Raw genomic sequence first — 22,709 nt, forward strand, 5'->3', positions numbered from 1 at the left:
TGTTTATATATATTTGAACACCACAAATTAGCTCATTTTAAAAGTTTTGTCCCTATGTAACCAATTTAATTTAAGTATTTGACATAAACAATTTTGAAAAAAAGTTGTATATATTTGTACCCGAATGAGCTATTCCGCATCCCTTTCAACAAACAATTTGAACTTTTTAACATCGTTCCACTTGATTTCCTATTCTACCGTGTGTGTGTGTGTGTGTGTGTGTGTGTGTGTGTGTGTGTGTGTGTGTGTGTGTGTGTGTGTGTGTGTGTGTATCCAAAAACAAGCACGAATCGCAGTAAAACTGCATTTTTTTGATTATATTTAATAATCGTTCTCAATGGCGAGTGTCAAATAAAATTGATATAAATAAATGTCAAAATGCAACAAAAAAAAAAATTTTCTTAAGGTAAAAAAACTGTTAGTGTAACTATTATACTCTAGATTTTGTGAGTTGGTTATAAAACTGCAATGACAAGATTTATGAAGTTCATTAAGTTTGCCATTAAACTGAAATAAAACGAATAATTAATTCACAGTTAAACCATAGTGAAACAGTTATCGTGTAATCGTTATCAATTTTATGTTTACAGCATAGGAAAACATAGCAAGTGCAGTTACTACCACAGGAAATATCCAATCGTATTTATACGGATCTTCTTCTTCTTTCATAATAGAATCTATTGGAAAAATTATTTACTTAATTAAATTTTTTTTTGCTTTACTAATTTGAAATCATAAAATAAAGATGCAGATATGTAAATAAAAGCAAAAAACTTGTCATTAAAAAATAAAAACCTCTACTCTTCAGCTCCTCTTTGAAATAAACTTGCATAATTCGAGCTGTGTACTGAGAAAACTTACTACAACCTTTCAAATAATTTTTTAACTTTCCATTTAGCAAAGGAAGTTTTAGCGGAATAACGAGACAAGAGAAAAGCAAGGCATCTAAAGAACTTGGTCTAAAAAAAAATTCTTCTTAAATTAAATATAGTAAAGCATTATTTTTAATATTTTGACAAAGCAATTTAAAAAAAAAAAAATAATAAAAAAAAAAATTAACAACGGCAACCTATCACCAAACAAGAAGTTTTTATCTCCTAGGAATTCAGAAAACATGTTCAAAGTCGAAACAGCATTCAAGAATAACTAAAAAAAAGTATGTGCGTGCATATATATGTATGTGTGTGTGTGTGTGTCTATATATATATCTATATATATCTATATATATCTATATCTATATATATCTATATATATATATATATATCTATATATATATATATATATATATATATATATATATATATATATATATATATATATATATATATATATATTTAGTTAAACAGAGAGCCAAATAAACCGAGTCAGAAATCATTACAAGACTCATAAATATCTTGCAAATTATCTGAATCGTTCTTAATAATTGGAATAACTTTAACAACATTAAACTATTTGGTATAGCTTTATAGTTAATTATTGTTTGCATAATTTCTTCTTTTTTTATAACTAACTTTGGACAAAGCAAGGCTTTAGAATTTCGTCACTTATAACTTTGACCAATGCTTTGTTCTTTAAAACAGTAATTAATCTTTTAATTTGACACATTTAATAATGTTAATTTTTAATGTAATTTGGTGAATTTTTCTTATTTATTTTATTATTATTTGTTCACGCAATTTTTCTGAAAGTGGATATTAATTTTCATTTCATATGTATGTATGTGTGTGTAAATATATATATATATATATATATATATATATATATATATATATATATATATATATATATAAATAAATATATATATATATATATATATACATATATATACATATATATACATATATATACATATATATATGTATATATAAATATATGTATATATATAAATATATATATATATATATATATATATAAAAATTATGAATTAAAAAAATTAATTTTGTTGAATAACTTACCTTATTACACATAACATCAAAATCTTCATTAGGATAGTTTCCTGAAATTCGAATGGATTTTTCAACATCATGCTGAAGACTTTGCGGAGCAGAAAAATTAAGTGGGTAGCGACAAGATTTTGCGTATACCATACGCGTTACTTCTGTAAAGTTTTGGTTATCAAGCCAAAGTAAAGACATCTACAAAAGAAAAAATTAAAAAACTTTCTTATAATATCTAACTGTACTAAATGCATGTTGCAACCATTACATGAGGATAACACAATTTTAATACCTTACTAAATTTGTTAATTTTTTTAAATAAATTTTTTATCACTATCATGATTATATAAAATACTAAATATTGAATTATATTAAAAAATATTCATTAATAGCAAGCTGTATGTACTTACAACAGCCGGCAATAATTTTTCTTCTATCAATGAAGTCATTGCAATAATATTACCTCTCTGTTCTTCATTAAGCCAAGTGTCAGGGTTAAAAAACTAAACATAACTAAATCAATATAAATCAAGTCAATATATTGTTAGGAAAATATAAAATTGTTATATAATATATTATTGTATAAATTAGGAAATATAACAACAAAGCCATATATGGCAAAGCCGTGGGCACAAATTGCGCAGCAAAATCCACAATTGGAACAGACAAAGAAACAAAAAAAAACTAAAATTTACTTTGAAGGTAATTTATTTATACACAGCGATTGAGTTAGAATAACCAAATAACATATGAGTTTGTTTAACAGCCTGATAAATAAGTTTAATATGTTACAAAGAAGAATCGTCATTCATGCATTTTCAAGACTCTATTTATAGTAGGTCTTAAACTAATTTTTAAATAATATGGCTGTATGACCAACTTTTCAAGTCTGATAAAACTTTGCTTATGATGAATTGTAAAACAATTAAAAACTGACATAAAGCCTTGTTATTCTCAGGTCTCTAATTTATGATCATAGAATTTTGAAATTTCCTGCCAGCCAAACAAACAGAAGATATACCATTGTGATTGAATTTCTTTTTCTGGGCCATCATATTTGATATTGTCATATTAGCTCCACTCCATTAGTTACTATTTTTATATCAGCTTATAATGTTTTTTAATAAAGATGAGATGTAAATTGTTGGTTTTGGAGTATTAACTTAAGTGTTTAAGTGTTTCAATATAAGTTAAGCACAAATTAAAGTGTAAAACTGAATGCACCTGCAACTATCAAAACACCTACAAATATAAAAAGCTTTAAGCATTGCTGCATTTAACATCAAGTGATATTTGCAAGTTTTAAATTTAGCTGATAAAACCTAGAATACTAATATTACCTTGCCTACAACTGCATTTTATTTATTAACAGCAACCACACCTCACATACCATTCACAGCTCTTTTAAACTTATCTGATCTTAATTTGAACAAGTTAGGCAGAATTGGACAAATTATTTTAAACAACTTAATGTTCATTGATAGTAAATCTGGGCAAAAAGTTGTTCATAAGAAGCACAACATCTTTGTGTCTAGAAAAAGAAAAAGTTAAGCACGCGAAAATAACGGAAGAAAAAAACGTTAAACACATGCTTTAAATAACTTTAAATAACTAACTTGCATATATAACACCCTTGTTGAGACTTAAATTTAAGTAAATAACTAACTCACATATAGTTTTAAATAATCAGGGTGTCTAAAAACCCATGTTGAGACTATGAATAAGTCAAAAAAGAAAACATCATATTTAACTTTAAAGCTTTTTTTTGCAATTTGTAAAACCTACATGATTGGTTGTTTTGACTCATAAAACACTTGCTGACTCCTTTCTAGACATGCTTAAACAATCCTTCAATATTGAGAACAAACATAAATATTCACAAAGCTCTTTATCTTTTCGAATATATAGCATTATTTGTTCTTTCCATCTTTTATTTTACTATTATAGCTTATAAAATAAATGGAAAGAAAAGTTCAGTTTTATTGCTAATTTCACTATACCACTTCACATAAAAAGTTTTATATTATAAAATAGGTTATTTTAAAAATAAAATTTTTTTATGCAGAATTTTTTTTTAATTTTTTTCAAGTCAATTTTGTAAAATAAAATTTTTTTTCAAAGTTTTTTTTATGAAATTAAAAAAGAAGACTTGAAGCCCTACAAAGCAAATAAATTTGCTTCATATGTAGGGCTGTCAAAAATCATTAAAATGCCGGTGCCCATCCAAACTACTAGCGTGTCCAGCTACAAAATGTTTCAGCAACAAAAAAATGCAACCATTGAGAAGTTAAGACTATCTGAATGAGAAAATTAAATAAATATTCGAGTGTTACATTTAATGTTTTCAGAAAATCTAATGGTGATAAAGAAATCGTCACTGTTGAGATTTTTTACAAGTTCTTCAAGATCTTCTTTCACATATCAAGTTTATATTTTTAAATTACTATACTATGATGATTTAAAAGTACCTGGGTGCCTGTTGACAGCTTTATTTATGTGTAAATTATACCTGCCCAAATCCAAAAAGCTAATAGGAACCATTATAACAACTATGAAACCTCACCTAATTTTCACAAAGGTGAAAATGTTTTATTTGCTTTTTATATTTGCAGGTGCTTTGATAACCATAAGGCTTTGTAGAATACATATATATATATATATATATATATATATATATATATATATATATATATATATATATATATATATATATATATATATATATATATCTAAATTAGTAAAAACACTTATCTAATTTTTGATTACTTCAACACTGTGTTTCACCATCAGTAGGTTCATCAGGAAGAATGTCTAAACATAAAAAAAATTTTAAATTATAGAAAAATTATTTCACAGGAAGTTGAGAATTGTTATAATTAATTATGTAATAACTGTAGTATTTTGCAACCAGGAAGTTGCATCAACTACATTAGATAATTAAAAAATCATGAAAAGAATTCTTTAGAATTAGGATAAATTTGGACTGGTCATTTGTTTTTATAATTTTTTAAAAGAAACTTATTTTCATGTCTGCATTTAGAAAATAATTCTGATTTTTTATTCAGTAAATTTTCTTGATCTAAATGAGTAAAAATTTCAAATTTTTCTTGTAAACATAGTATACATTTTTTGGAAATGTTGTTATAGGCAGGCGCAGTTTTTAGGATAGACCAGTTTAATTTAAAATTAATATTTTTTTCTTTTAGTTGCCAAATATATTTAGACAGCATAGTCTCTTTTGAGTATTTTTCATGTTTAAAAGATTGTTTGTGATTGGCATAACGTTTTTTCCATTTGCCCTCGGTTAAGCCAATACAATGTTTATCAGGGTTATTTTGCGAGGAAACAATGCATTTGTAAATAATATTTTTTGATAAGCATTTGCAATTCATAGGGCAGTCAAGTTTTTGCTTGCAGTTACAATTTTCAGTATTTTTTTCTTTGAGAAATTCATTTTTATTAATCAATTTCGGATTCGAAACAAAAAACGCCCCACCATTTATTCCTAACCTAGAAAACTTTGAAAACGATTTATTACACTTGATAAAAACAATAAAATTTCGAAACATTAACAATGATTTCCAAAAGGAACTCAAGTTAGACATTAATAATATAAAATCAAACCCTAATATTTTAGTTTTTGCTAATAAAACAAGCAACATATACCAAATTGCCCCAGATAATCACCACAAATAATATTTCTAATAACTATGCAAAAGCCCCAAAAACTTAGAAAATTCAATTAATTTAGAAGGCAAAAACATTGCTAAAACAATTAATTTAGATGCTAGGATTGAATCAGTCACACCAGCGCAAGCGTTTATAACAGTAAAAGATCATAAACCAAAGTTTGAAAATAAACTCCCTTGTGGACTACTAGTACCTTCAAAAAGTGAACTAGGGCACATTAGTAAAATTAAATTAGACGAAATAAATAATATTATTCGGAAAAAATTAAATTTGCAACAGTGGAAAAACACCACTGATGTTATAAATTGGTTTTCTAAAATTAGTAATAAAAATGAATGCACATTTATACAATTTGATATTAATGATTTTTACCCCTCAATTACAGCATAAATTTTAGATAAAACAATAGAATTTGGAAAAACCCACACTAAAATTACAAACGACACTATTCGTCTAATTAAACATTGCAGAAAAACTTTACTCTATATTTTAAACTCCCTAGCTAAAATAGTTCATTTTAATCAATTAGGCTTGTACCGCGATGATGGCTTAATAATAATGCAAAAAAAATCAGAGCCTCAACTTGACAAAGTCAGAAAAATATTATAGAAATTTTCAAAAGCATTGGCTTCCAAATTGAGATAAACATTAATTTAAAAATTGTGAATTTTCTTGATGTCACATTTAACCTCTGGGAAAATTCTTATAGACCTTATAAAAAACCTAATGATGAATTATCGTATATTAATATAAATTCAAATCATCCCCTTTAAATCTTAAAACAAATTCCCATTTCAATTAACAATAGACTTAATCAAAACTCCTCTAATAAAAATATTTTGAATTCTTCCAAACGCGTGTATGAAGATGCTTTTAAAAAAAGCGGATTTAAAAATTTTGAACTAAAATTTGAAACAAAAATTGCAAAAAAGCGAAATAGAAATATAATTTGAAGGTGAGCGTGAACCGTAAATGGTAATTTTTCTAATAGCAATATTAAAAATACTTTTTCTTTATCATTTTATTATATTTGTATGGCCATAGCAGTTTTACTCATTTATATCATAATAAATAAAAAAAAATATCAAATATTGAAACATATCGAAGTTTTGTTGCATATATAAAGAGAATTTTATGAAAATAGAGAAATTTATGAACTTATAGTTTTCTTGAATTTACAGGTATGTTTGAACTCATTGTTTTTCTTTCTAATTTTAATTTTGAAAGTACAGTAGCATTTATTTTTGACAGTACTATTTTTTTATACATTTATGCAGGTTTTATAATTGTATTTTAGGTTTTATGATGAACATTAAAGAAAATAAAAATATAGATAAAGAAAGAAAGCTTAGGTCAAGATAAAAAGATATTTTTTATTGGAGAAGCTAATACAGCTATATCAGGTGATATTATTTCGATTGATGATTATATACTCTTTATTTTGCACTCAAATTATACTTTTTATGCATAATTTAAGGCATAATATTAATCAATTAAAGATAAATCTTCATTCATTAAAATTTTTAACTGTATTATTTAATTAAAATCAGAGCCTCAACTTGACAAAGTCAGAAAAATATTATAGAAATTTTCAAAAGCATTGGCTTCCAAATTGAGATAAACATTAATTTAAAAATTGTGAATTTTCTTGATGTCACATTTAACCTCTGGGAAAATTCTTATAGACCTTATAAAAAACCTAATGATGAATTATCGTATATTAATATAAATTCAAATCATCCCCTTTAAATCTTAAAACAAATTCCCATTTCAATTAACAATAGACTTAATCAAAACTCCTCTAATAAAAATATTTTGAATTCTTCCAAACGCGTGTATGAAGATGCTTTTAAAAAAAGCGGATTTAAAAATTTTGAACTAAAATTTGAAACAAAAATTGCAAAAAAGCAAAATAGAAATATAATTTGGTTCAACCCTCCGTACAGCAAAAATGTTTCAACAAACATTGGAAAAGCGTTTTTAAAATTAGTTGACAAACATTTCCCTCCCTCTAATAAATTGCACAAATTTTTTAACAGAAACACTATTAAAGTAAGCTATAGCTGTACAAAAAATATTGAAAGAATTATAAAAGGCCATAATTTTGTATTGATTAATAAAAATGAAATTCTCAAAGAAAAAAATACTGAAAATTGTAACTGCAAGCAAAAACTTGACTGCCCTATGAATTGCAAATGCTTATCAAAAAATATTATTTACAAATGCATTGTTTCCTCGCAAAACAACCCTGATAAACATTATTTTGGCTTAACCGAGGGCAAATGGAAAAAACATTATGTCAATCACAAACAACCTTTTAAACATAAAAAATACTCAAAAGAGACTATGCTATCTAAACATATTTGGCAACTAAAAGAAAAAAATATTAATTTTAAATTAAACTGGTCTATCCTAAAAACTGCGCCTGCCTATAACAACATTTCCAAAAAATGTATACAATGTTTACAAGAAAAATTTGAAATTATTACTCAGTTAGATCATTCAATCAGAATTATTTTCTAAATGCAGACATGAAAATAAGTTTCTTTTAAAAAATTATAAAAACAAATGACCAGTCCAAATTTATCCTAATTCTAAAGAATTCTTTTCATGATTTTTTAATTATCTAATGTAGTTGATGCAACTTCCTGGTTGCAAAATACTACAGTTATTACATAATTAATTATAACAATTCTCAACTTCCTGTGAAATAATTTTTCTATAATTTGAAAATTTTTTTATGTTTAGACATTCTTCCTGATGAACCTACTGATGGTGAAACAGTGTTGAAGTAATCAAAAATTAGATAAATGTTTTTACTAATTTATTATTGCTCTGTTCTTTTAGTACATTGAGCACTGTGTTTGTAGAATACACTAACATAATTTATATATATATATATATATATATATATATATATATATATATATATATATATATATATATATATATATATATATATATATATATATATATATATATATATATATAAATTATATATATATGACTACACAAAAACTATTTGATTTTAAAAACTTGACAACGGCTGTTAATATGTTTTGACAATTTGTATACATTTTAAAAACGCGCCTAAAAAATCTCAACTTAACTATGAAGAAACTTAAAAAAAACTTATCGTAAAATAAGCAAGTAAATCTTCATAAAAAAATAATGAAAAATAAAATAAAAATAACTTAAATAAAACTAAAATAAATAAAATTAAAACTTTATTAAAATAAATAATAAATTATAATGATAAGATTATCTAAAATAGGTTTCGAATAAATAACTTTAAATCTGTTATCTTTACTAATGTTTTTATAGTATAATATTATACGAAACCTTTATTAAATAAAGTAACAACTTACATCTAACAACTGCTTAATAAATGTGCACATTTAAAAATTAAAAAAAAGATTCTTAACAATTCTTCGCAATAACGTAAACAAAAGAAAAAATAATTAAACTGTTTATTTAAAAAGTTTATATTATTTTTTTTTTATTTAAAAATATTTATAATAAAAATACATACTTACAAAAATATAAAAAATATATATTATTCATTAACATTTTTATAAAAAATCATTTGCAGTGATTTATTACTTTATTTAAATGCATACAAGCAACTTTAAAAAATGTTTGTCTTTTTTTTTTTCTTCTCAACAAAATCATACTACTTTTCAAGTAAATTAACTTTAATAATTCTAATTTAAAGTTTATAAAAGAGACCATTGCTGTTTAAAGTTGTCATTTATAAAATTTAAACTTTTTTTATTCTAGAATTTTTACATTTTATACTTTACTTATAAAAAAATCTCATATAATTAAATATAAATAAAAATTTATACAACTTTCAATGATACTTTAGTTAAAATAATTAGCTACTTTATTTAAAAGCGTTTTGCTAATATAAAAACTTTAGTAAAGATAAACGTGTTAAAGTAATTTTCTTTCAACATATTTAAAATCCAATTTTTAGCGTATTTGTCAAAAACCGTAGTTAAATCATCAAAACAAAATATGCATGCCTACCTGGCATACCATGCCGAATCTGTATGTGTATGTATGTATGTATGTATGTGTGTGTGTATATATATATACATTTCAATGAGGAAATGGAAAAAAAAAAAAGTTACAAAAACAAATGCTTAATTCTAAAACTCTTTTTTTCAACTATTTTAAAATACTTTTAAGCAAAAATGGTTTTAAAATTGTAAGGGCTGTATAAATGTGTTTTGACGCTTATTTACAGTCTATTTGTGTAATGTTAAAAATTGTTCCGTATATCCATAACTGAAAACTTTGATAATGTTATATTACATTTTTATAACATAATATACATGGTTATTAATAATTATTTATACTTTTTTAAAAAAATGGCTGTAGTGGTTGCGGGAGCCAATAGAAAATTTTATGATTAGGTATCTATTTTAGAAAGTATGGGGCGCTTGGTGCACCCTAATATAAAATAACCAAATTATACAGCTGCATCAAAAAGATACAAAATTATGCAGATTAAAATATTTAAAAAAACTTGATTAAAATATGTAAATAATATTGCAAAGAAAAACCTTTAGATTTAGATAGTTTATTATTTCTTTAGGGGAAGAGTACATTTCACCAGATGTTGTAACCAAGCATGGTAATTCACGAGCTACACAAAACAATCTATTAATTAAACTATCAGTGATAAAAAATTATGAAAAAACATCATTAGATTACAAACTTAGTGAAAAAAAACATCAGAAAATAACCCAGCAATGTCATAAAAAGTGCAAACAATTGTATTTTAGTATGACATCATCAGTGATGTTTCATATCACAATTATAAAATTAAACTGATTTATATTGGGGTAGCTCCTTGGCAACAGTGAAAGCATTTTATCTAGAAAAAACAAAAATTCTGATATAAAAATTTATTAGATACCCAAATTTATTTATTTATACCACAATTCATTTGTAAGTAAGGCTGGAAGGTGAGCGTGAACCGTAAATGGTAATTTTTCTAATAGCAATATTAAAAATACTTTTTCTTTATCATTTTATTATATTTGTATGGCCATAGCAGTTTTACTCATTTATATCATAATAAATAAAAAAAAATATCAAATATTGAAACATATCGAAGTTTTGTTGCATATATAAAGAGAATTTTATGAAAATAGAGAAATTTATGAACTTATAGTTTTCTTGAATTTACAGGTATGTTTGAACTCATTGTTTTTCTTTCTAATTTTAATTTTGAAAGTACAGTAGCATTTATTTTTGACAGTACTATTTTTTTATACATTTATGCAGGTTTTATAATTGTATTTTAGGTTTTATGATGAACATTAAAGAAAATAAAAATATAGATAAAGAAAGAAAGCTTAGGTCAAGATAAAAAGATATTTTTTATTGGAGAAGCTAATACAGCTATATCAGGTGATATTATTTCGATTGATGATTATATACTCTTTATTTTGCACTCAAATTATACTTTTTATGCATAATTTAAGGCATAATATTAATCAATTAAAGATAAATCTTCATTCATAAAAATTTTTAACTGTATTATTTAATTATACTTATAATTCGCGGCAAAATAATTCATTTTTTTGCGATTTTAACACTATTTAACACAATAAAACAGCAAAAGTATTCCAGTTAAGGGTAGTTAAGGCATATTCTGCCTGAACTACCCTTTTTATTTAAAAATATACATAAATACCTATCTTATAAAAAAAAAATTAGTTCAAAATTTTTTAATTAAAAGAGGTCTGGGGAGACACAATGGTGGTCCAATCAGGCTAATTTTTTCCAAAGTTAGTTTTAACACCAATGTCCCACATTTAAATGGGAAGTTAATTTAAATTCAAAAAGTTCTTCAAAACAAGCACTAGAGCTGTGCAAGATTAGGTTTTTTATCTTCGATCAAGTTCAAGTTCGAGATTATTAAGCAAACTAATGAAAGTGAACATTCAATTCATTTTAAAATGTCATCATCAACAAACCATACTTATACTAATGCCAAAAGTCAACAAATTTGTATGAAGACATATAAGTTCTTCTACATGCTCTGATAGAAGACTGCAGCATTTAATGGAAACGATATTCCCAGATGTTGAGCCCAGACGCTCTGAATTGACACTGGTCGCTGGGTTTTCCAGAAGTGATTGAGCAAGGTTAGCAAGACAAAAAAATTGACTTTTATATTGCCTCCACCATGTCAGTGGACAACCATTGCGCCCAATTGCCATATCTTTCAAGTATGTCTTCACATCAATCATGTGCAAACTGCATCTGGCTGAACCTAATAAAATATTATTGAACCTAATAAAATATTAAAATATTATAAACTGTCAAATAATTCAAGGAATATAGATAATTAGATATTAATATATTAGATAAATATGACCATGGTCCGTAATGCAATTGAAGTTAAAGAAAGCTTTATGTGAAAAAAGGTAATTAAAAATTGATTGATAATAACAGTGAATGTCAAAAAAAGATTGATAGAACACTGAAATAAACACTTATATACTGATTCTCAGTATATAGATAATTATTTGTTACCTCGTCAAAAGAAGAAAACCTTCTTTCTAAAGATGCCACAAGTCTCTGCATCAGTGAAATTCCAGGGCCTCTATTTGCAATGTCATTGATGAAACCTTGCAATTTTTGGTGTAGTCCATGCATAGCTGGAAATTTCATGGATAACGTTGGGTAACTTTCACCACACAACTCTCTGCTAGCCTGTTCAAAAGGAGTTAAAATCTTTAGATAACCCTCGGCGAGTTTACATTCGTTCAAAGTGAGAGTCTCCACCTTACTAGTTAATGCGATTTGGGCTGATAAGGGCGCTTTCTCTCCATAAGACATGGAATCATGTAATAGTCGGAATTTCAACACGTTGATACACTCATTATGAGCCCACATTCATCTCTTTTTAATTGCCTTTGTTGTGCATACAGCAATTGAGATGATTGAATACTGTGATGGTAGTGCAAGACAGTTTTTTTACATTTCGCTATCATACTAATTATGCCTTCAATTTTGGATACATCATCATCAATTAATAATTGAAACGTATGAGCAAAGCAAGTCAAGTCCATAAAGTTTTGGCACATATTCATGGCTGCTCTCATATTACTATCATTGTCTCGAAGAATCTATATTGGTACTACTCTTGGTAGCGACCAATCTTCAATTGACTTCTCAGGAGATTCTAACATTGCTTCGCCCGTATGTGACACAGCCACAAATGGTTTATTCTCCAGTGTATATGATCGCATTTGAAAACTAGCAGTTAAATATATTAAACAAAATAATATATAGGAATCCAGTGCGCGAGAAGACCATATGTCTGTGGAAAAGCAAAAGGATGGCATGCCAATAAACTAGTAGTAATGTGATCTATCATTTCTCATTTCAAATTTTCATATATAGTTGGCACAATACTGCGAGAAAAAGTAGTCAGTGCTCAGAAAGTAGTCAGTGCTCAAAAGTGCTCAGAATATGATACTGAGGAGCAACCAATTTCATAAGTGGCATCCATGTGACATCCATGCTGTTTTCTTAGCCCACAGATCTGTGACACTAACTGACAGTTGTTTTCCAGCTTTATTTTCTTCCTTTTTCATTCTTTTTGCTTCTTGTGCCTTTCTATCACACTCTGCTGATTCCTTCTTATGATAACTTCTCAGGTGAGTATATAGCCAATTGCAGATGAGGTAGGACAAGATATTTTTTGACTGCATTTCCCAATTTTACAAAAACTAAAAATAGTTTTGTTAATTTTACATCTATCAAAATAATTCCAAACAAGACTCCTAACTCTCTTGTCCTCCATTTTGAAGCGTTTTAATATAATTTTACAGCGACTTTTTAAAGCACTTTAATATGATTTTACAGCAACTTTTTAAATATCAAACTTTAGGTTCAAAATTTGAATTATATTCAATTGCACACCTTTAGCAAATACCCTATTATATATATATATATATATATATATATATATATATATATATATATATATATATATATATATATATATATATATATATATATATATATATATATATATATATATATTAGGGTGTCCCAAAAAACAAAATTTTGAAAAATATATGCAGACCCCCTTAATGTGTTCTATCTAATACAAAAACACTAGATTTAAAATTTTTTTGAATAAAAATTATTATTGAAATTTTTATATAATTTTGACTCATTTGAGTACCAGGTTGACATATTTTTGAAAATTTTTTTTTTTGAAAATATTAGGGACCCATTAAATACTCGAGGGTTTTGAGGGACCTCTTAAAATCTTTTTTATTCAAAAAAAATTTTAAATCTAGTGTTTTTGTATTAGATAGAACACATTAAGGGGGTCTCTGCATACATTTTTCGAAAATGTTGTTTTTTGGGACACCTTAATATATATATATATATATATATATATATATATATATATATATATATATATATATATATATATATATATATATATATATATATATATATATATATATATACACATATATATACATATATATATACATATATATATATATATATATATATATATATGTATATATTACTATATATATGTATATATTACTATATATACTATATATATGTATATATATATATGTCCAATTACTTTTGGACACTACTGTGTGTGTGTATATATATATATATATATATATATATATATATATATATATATATATATATATATATATATATATATATATATATATACACACACACAGTAGTGTCCAAAAGTAATTGGACAAACACCTTTTTTGTTATATTTTCTCATTAAGTTAACATTTTTAAATTTCGTGTAAGTGTGTCAAATTATACAACAATTATGAAAAACAAAACAAAAATTCCTTTTTGAGAGTAATTATTCAAAATTTTGCCAAAAGAATGGAAATAATTGGCTCAAAAGTAATTGGACAAACTAAATTCTAACAATGTTGATATAACTTAGACAATGTTGATATAACTTAGACAATGTTGATATAACTTAGACAATGTTGATATAACTTCTTTATCTGAAGGCAGATTTTTATAATAATATCGATCAACAACTTGCAAATGGACATAAAAATATTTAAGCGAGGCAGTGAAAAAGTTGATTGTACAAGCATCTAATAACGGTAAGACTGTGCGACAAATTTCAATAGATAAGAACATTTTGCGATCAACAGTTGGTTATACATTAAAAGTTTTTCAGCAACAGAGTCACTTCCAAGTTTCAACAAAGTCAGGACGCTCAAAATCAACAACTTTTCACCAAGATAATGTTGTAGTAAGATTGTCAAAGGCAGATCCACGCAAGAGTGCTAAAGAAATTCATAGAGTATTTACACAGTCACATCAAATTTTTTGCTCTTATGCAACAGAAAAGCATCGCAAAAGACAAAACAAACTTTTTGGCCGTCGTCCTGTTAAAAAACCTTTTGTTTCTGCAAAAAATCGTAGAGCATGGTTAAAATTCGCTAAAGAACATCTAAATTGAACAGCAAACCAATGGTCAAAAATACTATGGAGTGATGAGTCAAAGTTTAATACGTTTGGTTCTGATGGTATTAAATATGCTCAACGACCAATAGGTCTTCAGAATGATGTTAAGTACCAAGTTCCTACAGTAAAGCATGGTGATAGTTCAGTAATGGTTTGGTCATATTTTAGCCGTGATGGAGTAAGTTCAATCTATCGAGTTCAAGGCATTATGGACCAAAACATGTATAAAGGAACAATCAAAGATATAATGCTGCCACATGCAAAAAACCATTGTCGTGTTGGAAAGTCCATGTCGTGTTGGAAAGTCCAACACGACAATGATCCAAAACACACCTCCAAGCTAGTCACGGAATTTTTGGCTCAAAAGAAAGTTCATATCTTGGAACGGCCATCACATTCTCTGGACCTGAACCCAATCAAACATCTTTGGGAACATATTGAGAGAAAAATTAGAGTTCGGAAACCATCTAGTCAGCATGATTTGTTTGAATTGATTAAGCGCACTTGGGAGGAAATACAAATTAATGTTATAAGTAATTTGGTTGATTCAATGCCACGTCAATGTAATGCTGTTGTTGCGGTGAAAGGTTTTCCAACGAAGTACAAAGATTATGCACAGATTATATACATTATGTAACATAATATAACACTATGTAACATTATATATTTATTATTTAACAGAAATCTTCATTAAAAAATGCTGAAAATCTTCATTAAAAGAAATCTTCATAAAAATGCTGAAAATCCTTTGTTGAGAAAGTTTTTTTTTTTTAAACAACATATTTAGTTTGTCCAATTACTTTTGACCCAATCATTTCCATTCTTTTATTAAAATTTTGAGAAATTACTTCCAAACTTCTTACTAATATAACATATACTCTTATACACGATGTCAACACTAAAGATATATATATATATATATATATATATATATATATATATATATATATATATATATATATATATATATATGAACAAATCAAATCAAAAATTTTTTATTTACCTAGTTTTTTCCCCTGCACTTCAACCCTTTGGAACTCTCCCCTATCTTCATTTGTTCCTGACTCATACAACCTAATTTTTTTCAAGTCATCTGTCAACTTTTCCCTTGCTCTTTAACTCTATTCTTTGTTTTCTAATAACTCCTACCTTAATAGTGGTTCATTGTAGTCTTGTTGGGAGTGAGTCAAAAGAAAAAATAATTGTTAAAAGGATTTTGAGAAAAACATAGCAAGAAGCAAAAGAATAGATGATTAAAAAAAAAAAAAATGGAAACAAGCTACTTGCAAAGTCAGAAACAAAATTGTGCAAGCATTGGTGGTAAAGGATAAACACAAAACTTGCAAGTTTCAGCGTCAACCAATTAAGAATTCTTTTCAATATTTTACGAAATTATTTATTAATATATTATTAAAAAATAACAATTAATTTCGATAATTAATATAATATATATATTAGCTGACCGGACACATGAAAAAACGGGTCATTATAAGTCTATTCCACACCGACCTTTTCTATACTTTTTACTTATACCTACAGGGGAGTACATTTGAACTTTTGGCCGGTCGCCAGAAGGGAGACAGAAAGTAACCAGTTCGTTAATTTTGGTTGCCCGCTAACTTTTTGAGTTGCTATTTTTTATAAAAATTTTCCCATTTAGTGGAGTTCTTGCTATTTTAGTCATTTTTTTAAATAGGGCTAGGTGTAGACTAGAAATAATTTACGTAAATAAAAGTAATATTGTGAACTATTGATACATTCACTTTTCTACTTTCATATAAAGCACATGCCAATATATATGCCAATCGTTTTTTCACTTAAATTGAGTGTTTATTTTATTTTAAAAAATAGGCGCTTTTTTTTTACAACAACAAAGTATTGACTAATATAACAAAAAATTTATCTAAACTTTTAATTTTGGAACCTAAATTTGGTATTTAAAAAAGATAATATTTCCTTATGACTTGTTTCTTAAAACAATCTTATATCTTAACATAATTTTATTTTTTATTTTTCACAATTTATTTCTTTCTTTTAATTTTTTTACATATATAATGTAATATTTTTAATAAAGATTATAAACAATTTATAGATAGATTTTATCAGTTACCAATAAGATATTTGTAAACATAAGTTTTGTTCATCAATGTATTACGTCAAAAGAACTTTACAAGATATTGAATAAATAAGAAACAAAAAATTTTAAATACATTGTGAAAAGAATTCTCTTAAACAAAAACACTTTGGTTTTATAAAGATATTGAATAAATAAAAAACAAAAATTTTTAAATACATTGTGAAAAGAATTCTCTTAAACAAAAACACTTTGGTTTTATAAAAAAAAAAAAAATTTTTTATTTGTTTTCGCATATTATAATCTATGATAATCTATGGTGGAGAGACTTAGGTTTTACTTAACGAATTAGTTAGCAGATGATAAAAAAAAAACTTTAATAAAAATTGCAAAACTATTTTACATTTTATTTGATTATATAAACAGTATTAATAGTAATTTAAATATTCTAAAACAAAAAGGTTTTTGCTTGACATAACTACTGAATGCATAAAATGTGAGGTGTGTAACGCTTCTGTGTAACTGTCAAAGTATTTTTTTATTGACAAACTTTGTTCTCTTACTTTATCTCTAAATCCATAATAAAATTAAAAAAAAAATAATTAAAAATAAAATAGTATTTTTGTTAAAACAATAAAACTTTTTAGTTTTTATTTAGGAAGTATTTTTTTAAATACGTTTAAACACTCATACAATTTTTTATGTTTCAAATAAATAATAGAAAATGCAGAAAACGAACTTTTTTGCGACTTTCAAAATTTTATAATTATTTTAGTTACTTTTCTTTTTATAGATTTCTTGAATTAAAAAAAAAAAAAAAACTAGAACTGTCAATAAAAGTCAATTGTTGCCCTTTTGTGTGACTTTATTGCATCAAAGAAATATTTTTAGTCGCCATTCACAAAATTTGGTGGCCTGGTACCTTGGAGCGACCGCGAGTGTACACCTCTGATCTATATACTGTATATTACAGGTTTTTATTAAACCTGTAATATACAGTATATAGTTTTTATTAAAAAAGAATGTTAAAAAAATAATATACCTAAATATTTTACTGTTTTTTTTTTTTTTAGGGCATTTGTTATTTTTAACTACCAAAATTGATACAAGTTGAAGAAAAAAGCGGATAAGGATATAATGAAAACAAAAACATTTTTTGATATACAATTTTTTTGCAACTTTTTTCAGTCAGTATATTAAGAAAATACTTGATTATTTGTGCTAGAAACATTGACAATTTTTAAATTTGTTTTTCAAATGTTTTTACAAAACTTTACTGTTTTTATCAATGCACAAGAAAGCAAGAAAACTAATTGCTATTTGTAATAATAAAAAAAAATTTTTAACAAGTTTTTCATGTAAAAAAGTAAAAAATTGTTAACACTTATACTTAAATGTAAAATATTTATTTGTTTTCACTACCCCCATGGAAATAGTCTGCACTTTTGTTGGATTATCCAAATTGTGCATTTAAAATTTAAATTAGTTTATTTCCTGATGAACTATTGTTATTGACGATGCTCCAAAAGCTTGTCAGCATTGTTAATTTAATGAACTTTTTAACGAAATTTTGAGGAACCTATTTACACTTTTTTTTATGTTTTTAAATACATTTTTTTAAACAGAGCAATCATTTTGTTTATTATTTCTTGTAATTCGTATTAACGTTGGAAATTGGGAAATATAAAAGAAGCAATTTTAGACATGCATTAAATGCAGTAAATAGGCAATAAATATGCAATAAAAGAAATCATGTTATTTTTTTATTTAATTTATTTCATCATTACAAAATTTATTAATCAAATAATAAATTTTACAAATAAATAGCGATTGTAGAATAAGTATTGAGAAAAAATGTCAAATATAGCATTTTTAAAAGCGAAATGATGTCAAAACAAATAAATGTAAAAAAAAAATTAACAAAATTTCTCATAGGTCAAGCGTACTTAGCAAATTAGTTTCTTAATTATGTGGACTGATAAAAATCGTGAATAAATTGCATATCATATCAATAGTTGTTAAATTTTTATAAAAAATGTTTGTTTTTTTATCAACTTGTATCAAATTTGGTAGCTAAAAACAACAACCACTCTAAAAAAAACAGAATACAAAAGTTGTATAAAATTAAACAAAAAAAAAAAAATTTTTAATTTTCTTTATTTAATTATTAAATTTTCTAGTTTTTTTAATTAAAACTTGTTATTTCAATACAATTTTGTTTCCTTTTTCAGGATTTTTTTTTACTAGATAAGTTTAGCTTCTTGCTGCAAATTATTGAAATGCTTTATAAGTTAAGATCATTGACAGATCAGTGGTTTAGTGCACACCTCTGAGCATAATACATTTTTAAGTTTTTTCAATCTTGCCATATATATTTATAGCAAAAGAATATAGCAAAAAAGACTTTAAATTGTTAAAATAAAATTTAAAAGTTTTCTCATATTATACATACACTATACACAATCATTCTATATACCGCCCGCAAACTCAACTTATGCTAAAGACGTTTACACTTACAGACATTTATACCTTAAGCTATACAAAAGAACTTTTATACAAAAAGAACATTTGCATAATTTTAAATGACACATTTCAAATTCTAAACAAAATAATTTAAAAAACAAAAGAGCAAAAGGATCATTTTAATTAAATCTTAAATTGTAAATAAAATAATTCTTTTTAATTAAAGAATTAAAAATTAAATACAGCGTTTTAAATTAAATTCTAAATAACACATAATACAAAAAAACCCAGAAGATAAATAAGGGACCTTTTGTTTAAATTCTAACATGAAATCACGGATATATGTATGTATCTTTGATTTTCAATAACTTAAGTTAATATAAAGTTTTCATTATTCTCTAAGCTATTTTGTGTTCTGGTTCAGTAAATTAAAATTATATTAAAAAAATCTTGAACTTACTTTTTGCATTAAGCAGAGACTTTAAAACTGGAAATAAACTGACAGGTGCTTTGCAAAACTTTATGTAACTCTAAATATTAAAACCTTATGTATAAAAATATTTTAGGTATAAATTTTCACTAACTAAATGAGGACGCTATATTCTAATGAGATTTATATATAATTACCAGAAATCATTTTCATTTTAATGTTTCCATAAAAATAAAACAAGAAACCCACAAGAAAGCCAAGCCAAAAGATATTCACATAAAAAATCACTTATATTCACTTTAATCACTTAAGATTGTTTACAAGTAATTTAATGCAAATTGTTTTTGTTTTGTTTATTCAAGATATCAAGTTATATTTTAATAAGTAAATCTTTTGTGTATTTATTAACAAAAGAATATCCCACTAAAACTTTATGAATGTATTGACAGCCTTTGGATGATTTTTAATGGTTTCTTCTAAAAACACTCACCATTTCAGTATATGTTTCAGTATCTCACCATTTGAGTCTCCCTCAATTGTCACTACCATCAAAGTTTGATCTTAATAGCCATATTTTTTTAGCTTCAACAATATAATATGACAAGTATGGTGATTTAGTATTGTATCAAAAAAACATTCAGACATAACTTTAATATTTCTTGATTTAATATTAACTTTTAATCTAATATATGGTGATAAGGTTATTCAGCTTTTTTTTTTTCCTATCAAAATCCAAACACCAATTCTTGACTTGGAGTTCTTTTTTCAATTTGTGTGGCCGCTTTTTACCTTCTCTCACAACTGCCATATTGATTTCTGGTTGAGTTTTTCTGGGTATAGGAAGATTGGCACAAGCCATCTAAAGCTGTTGACACTGTGGCAGCTTTCGTATACTAAGGTTTGCTCAACAAACCAAGATAACAACCTTGATTGTGTTTTGTTTATTTTTTTGTTTATTAATATTTATTGAAGGTTTATAATCACTGTCACCTGTATACACATGTATACACATACACATTTATTAATGTGATATTCCAAAATAAAATAAAATTCAGAGCTTTGGAGTGGCTCCAGAACTATTCAGAGTTGGTGATTTTACATGGTGCTGAGCCAGAGCTAGAGCTAAAAGAACTCCGATCATCCATCGATACTTTAAAATATCAAACGTTCAATATTAGAATAATTATCAGAATAGTTAAGAAAAGATTTTACAAGGTTTTTATGAAATAAATATAACTTTATTGATATTGTTTTTAATTATTTGTATATTTTTTTAATTATTTTTACAGTCTTTATTTTAAAAGCTTTTGTCTTGTACTTTTTTGTTTTTATTTTTATTTAAAATTTATGTTTATTAGCGATATTTATGTTTGTGTGAGTTGTCCATAAAATTATGTGATGATTATAATTAGTTAATCAAAATTAGACTATAAATAATTAATGAATAATAAAGTTTTTAAAACACATACACAAAAATATTGCATCTATGTTACTCTAAATAAAAGTTTCCAGTAATGAAGTAACTTATGATTCCATAAGTTAGTTATTTAAAAAGCAATAGTTTTGTGTTGTTTTTTTTAAAACTCAAATTAATTATAGAGCGATATAAAACGATTGTTTACCATTTATTTTGTTTCCAATAGTTTTTAATCAAACTCAAATAATCCTTGAGAGGGCTCTAGAAAAGTACTTTTCAATTGATAAAAGTACAAACATGCAAGATTACATAAAAGATAAATGATTAAGTAGTTCCTTGCGGCATGCAAATAAAAAAATCAAAAGTTTAAAATATGAATTTGGAAAAATCACAGTTATCAGAATAGAAAATATTTGAATCCAAAATGAACTTTATGAGCAAAAGAAAATATTCTGAATTATTTTCATCACATTCACAAGATTTCAATACTAAAAGTGCAGACGTTGCAGACAATATGATTAGAGCAATCACACTTAAAAGCAAATATTCAGGTGATAAAATCAAAAAGAGTATTTACAACAGGATACAAATAAGTAAACAAGTGTAGCAGCTTGAGAAGAAAACTTTTCTTAGTAATTACTTAATAATCACAAGTAATTCTGTAATAGCCACTTGCTGGGAGTAATTATGTGTTTTAAATAAAAAAAAACTTGTCAATATTACTAAATTATCATAAGATTAAATAACTCCTTATATCAAATTACTAAGTCAAAAAACTCACCATAACATGTAATGAGTTGATATCAAATGTGGGTAAACCCCATTTTAGTTGTGCAGGCCAATAATACAACTCCATTTCCTAATTTCAATGCAATATATATATTTTTTTTCTAAATTTAAAACGACAATTGCTATTTTTTTCTTGTAGAAATTATAAATAAGAACAATAAAATTTATAAAAAATAAAAAAATGAAATTTTACTATAAAATTTATAATAATACAATATTAATACCAATTATAAATATCTAAAAAGTAATCAAAAATTATTTAATTTTTAAAGCTGTAACAAGGAGAATGAACAATGAAAAAAAAATCTATTTGTTATTTTTAGTTCTTTTTATTAATTAAAATGAATTCTTTGAAAAAAATAAAAAAACAGATGTACAGAAACTTATTTAGTAAGT

The 22,709-nt window shown here is 25.2% G+C and overlaps 1 protein-coding gene across 1 annotated transcript; it reads right to left on the reverse strand.

Moving 5' to 3' along the window:
* Positions 1 to 379: 379 nt before the first annotated feature.
* Positions 380 to 22,442, reverse strand: LOC101241678 (metaxin-1). The gene is made up of 8 exons (XM_065816390.1): positions 22,306 to 22,442; positions 20,138 to 20,207; positions 10,199 to 10,281; positions 2,348 to 2,440; positions 1,956 to 2,135; positions 1,070 to 1,146; positions 796 to 959; positions 380 to 677 (listed from the first exon to the last, which is right to left on the reverse strand). Exons 1-8 carry the CDS (start codon positions 22,378 to 22,380, stop codon positions 556 to 558), a joined length of 864 nt encoding a protein of 287 aa, XP_065672462.1. The 5' UTR covers positions 22,381 to 22,442; the 3' UTR covers positions 380 to 555.
* Between the last annotated feature and the right edge of the window lie 267 nt (positions 22,443 to 22,709).

The sequence above is a fragment of the Hydra vulgaris genome, chromosome 13 (genome assembly GCF_038396675.1).
Source record: "Hydra vulgaris chromosome 13, alternate assembly HydraT2T_AEP".
NCBI classification, from domain to species: Eukaryota; Metazoa; Cnidaria; class Hydrozoa; order Anthoathecata; family Hydridae; genus Hydra; species Hydra vulgaris.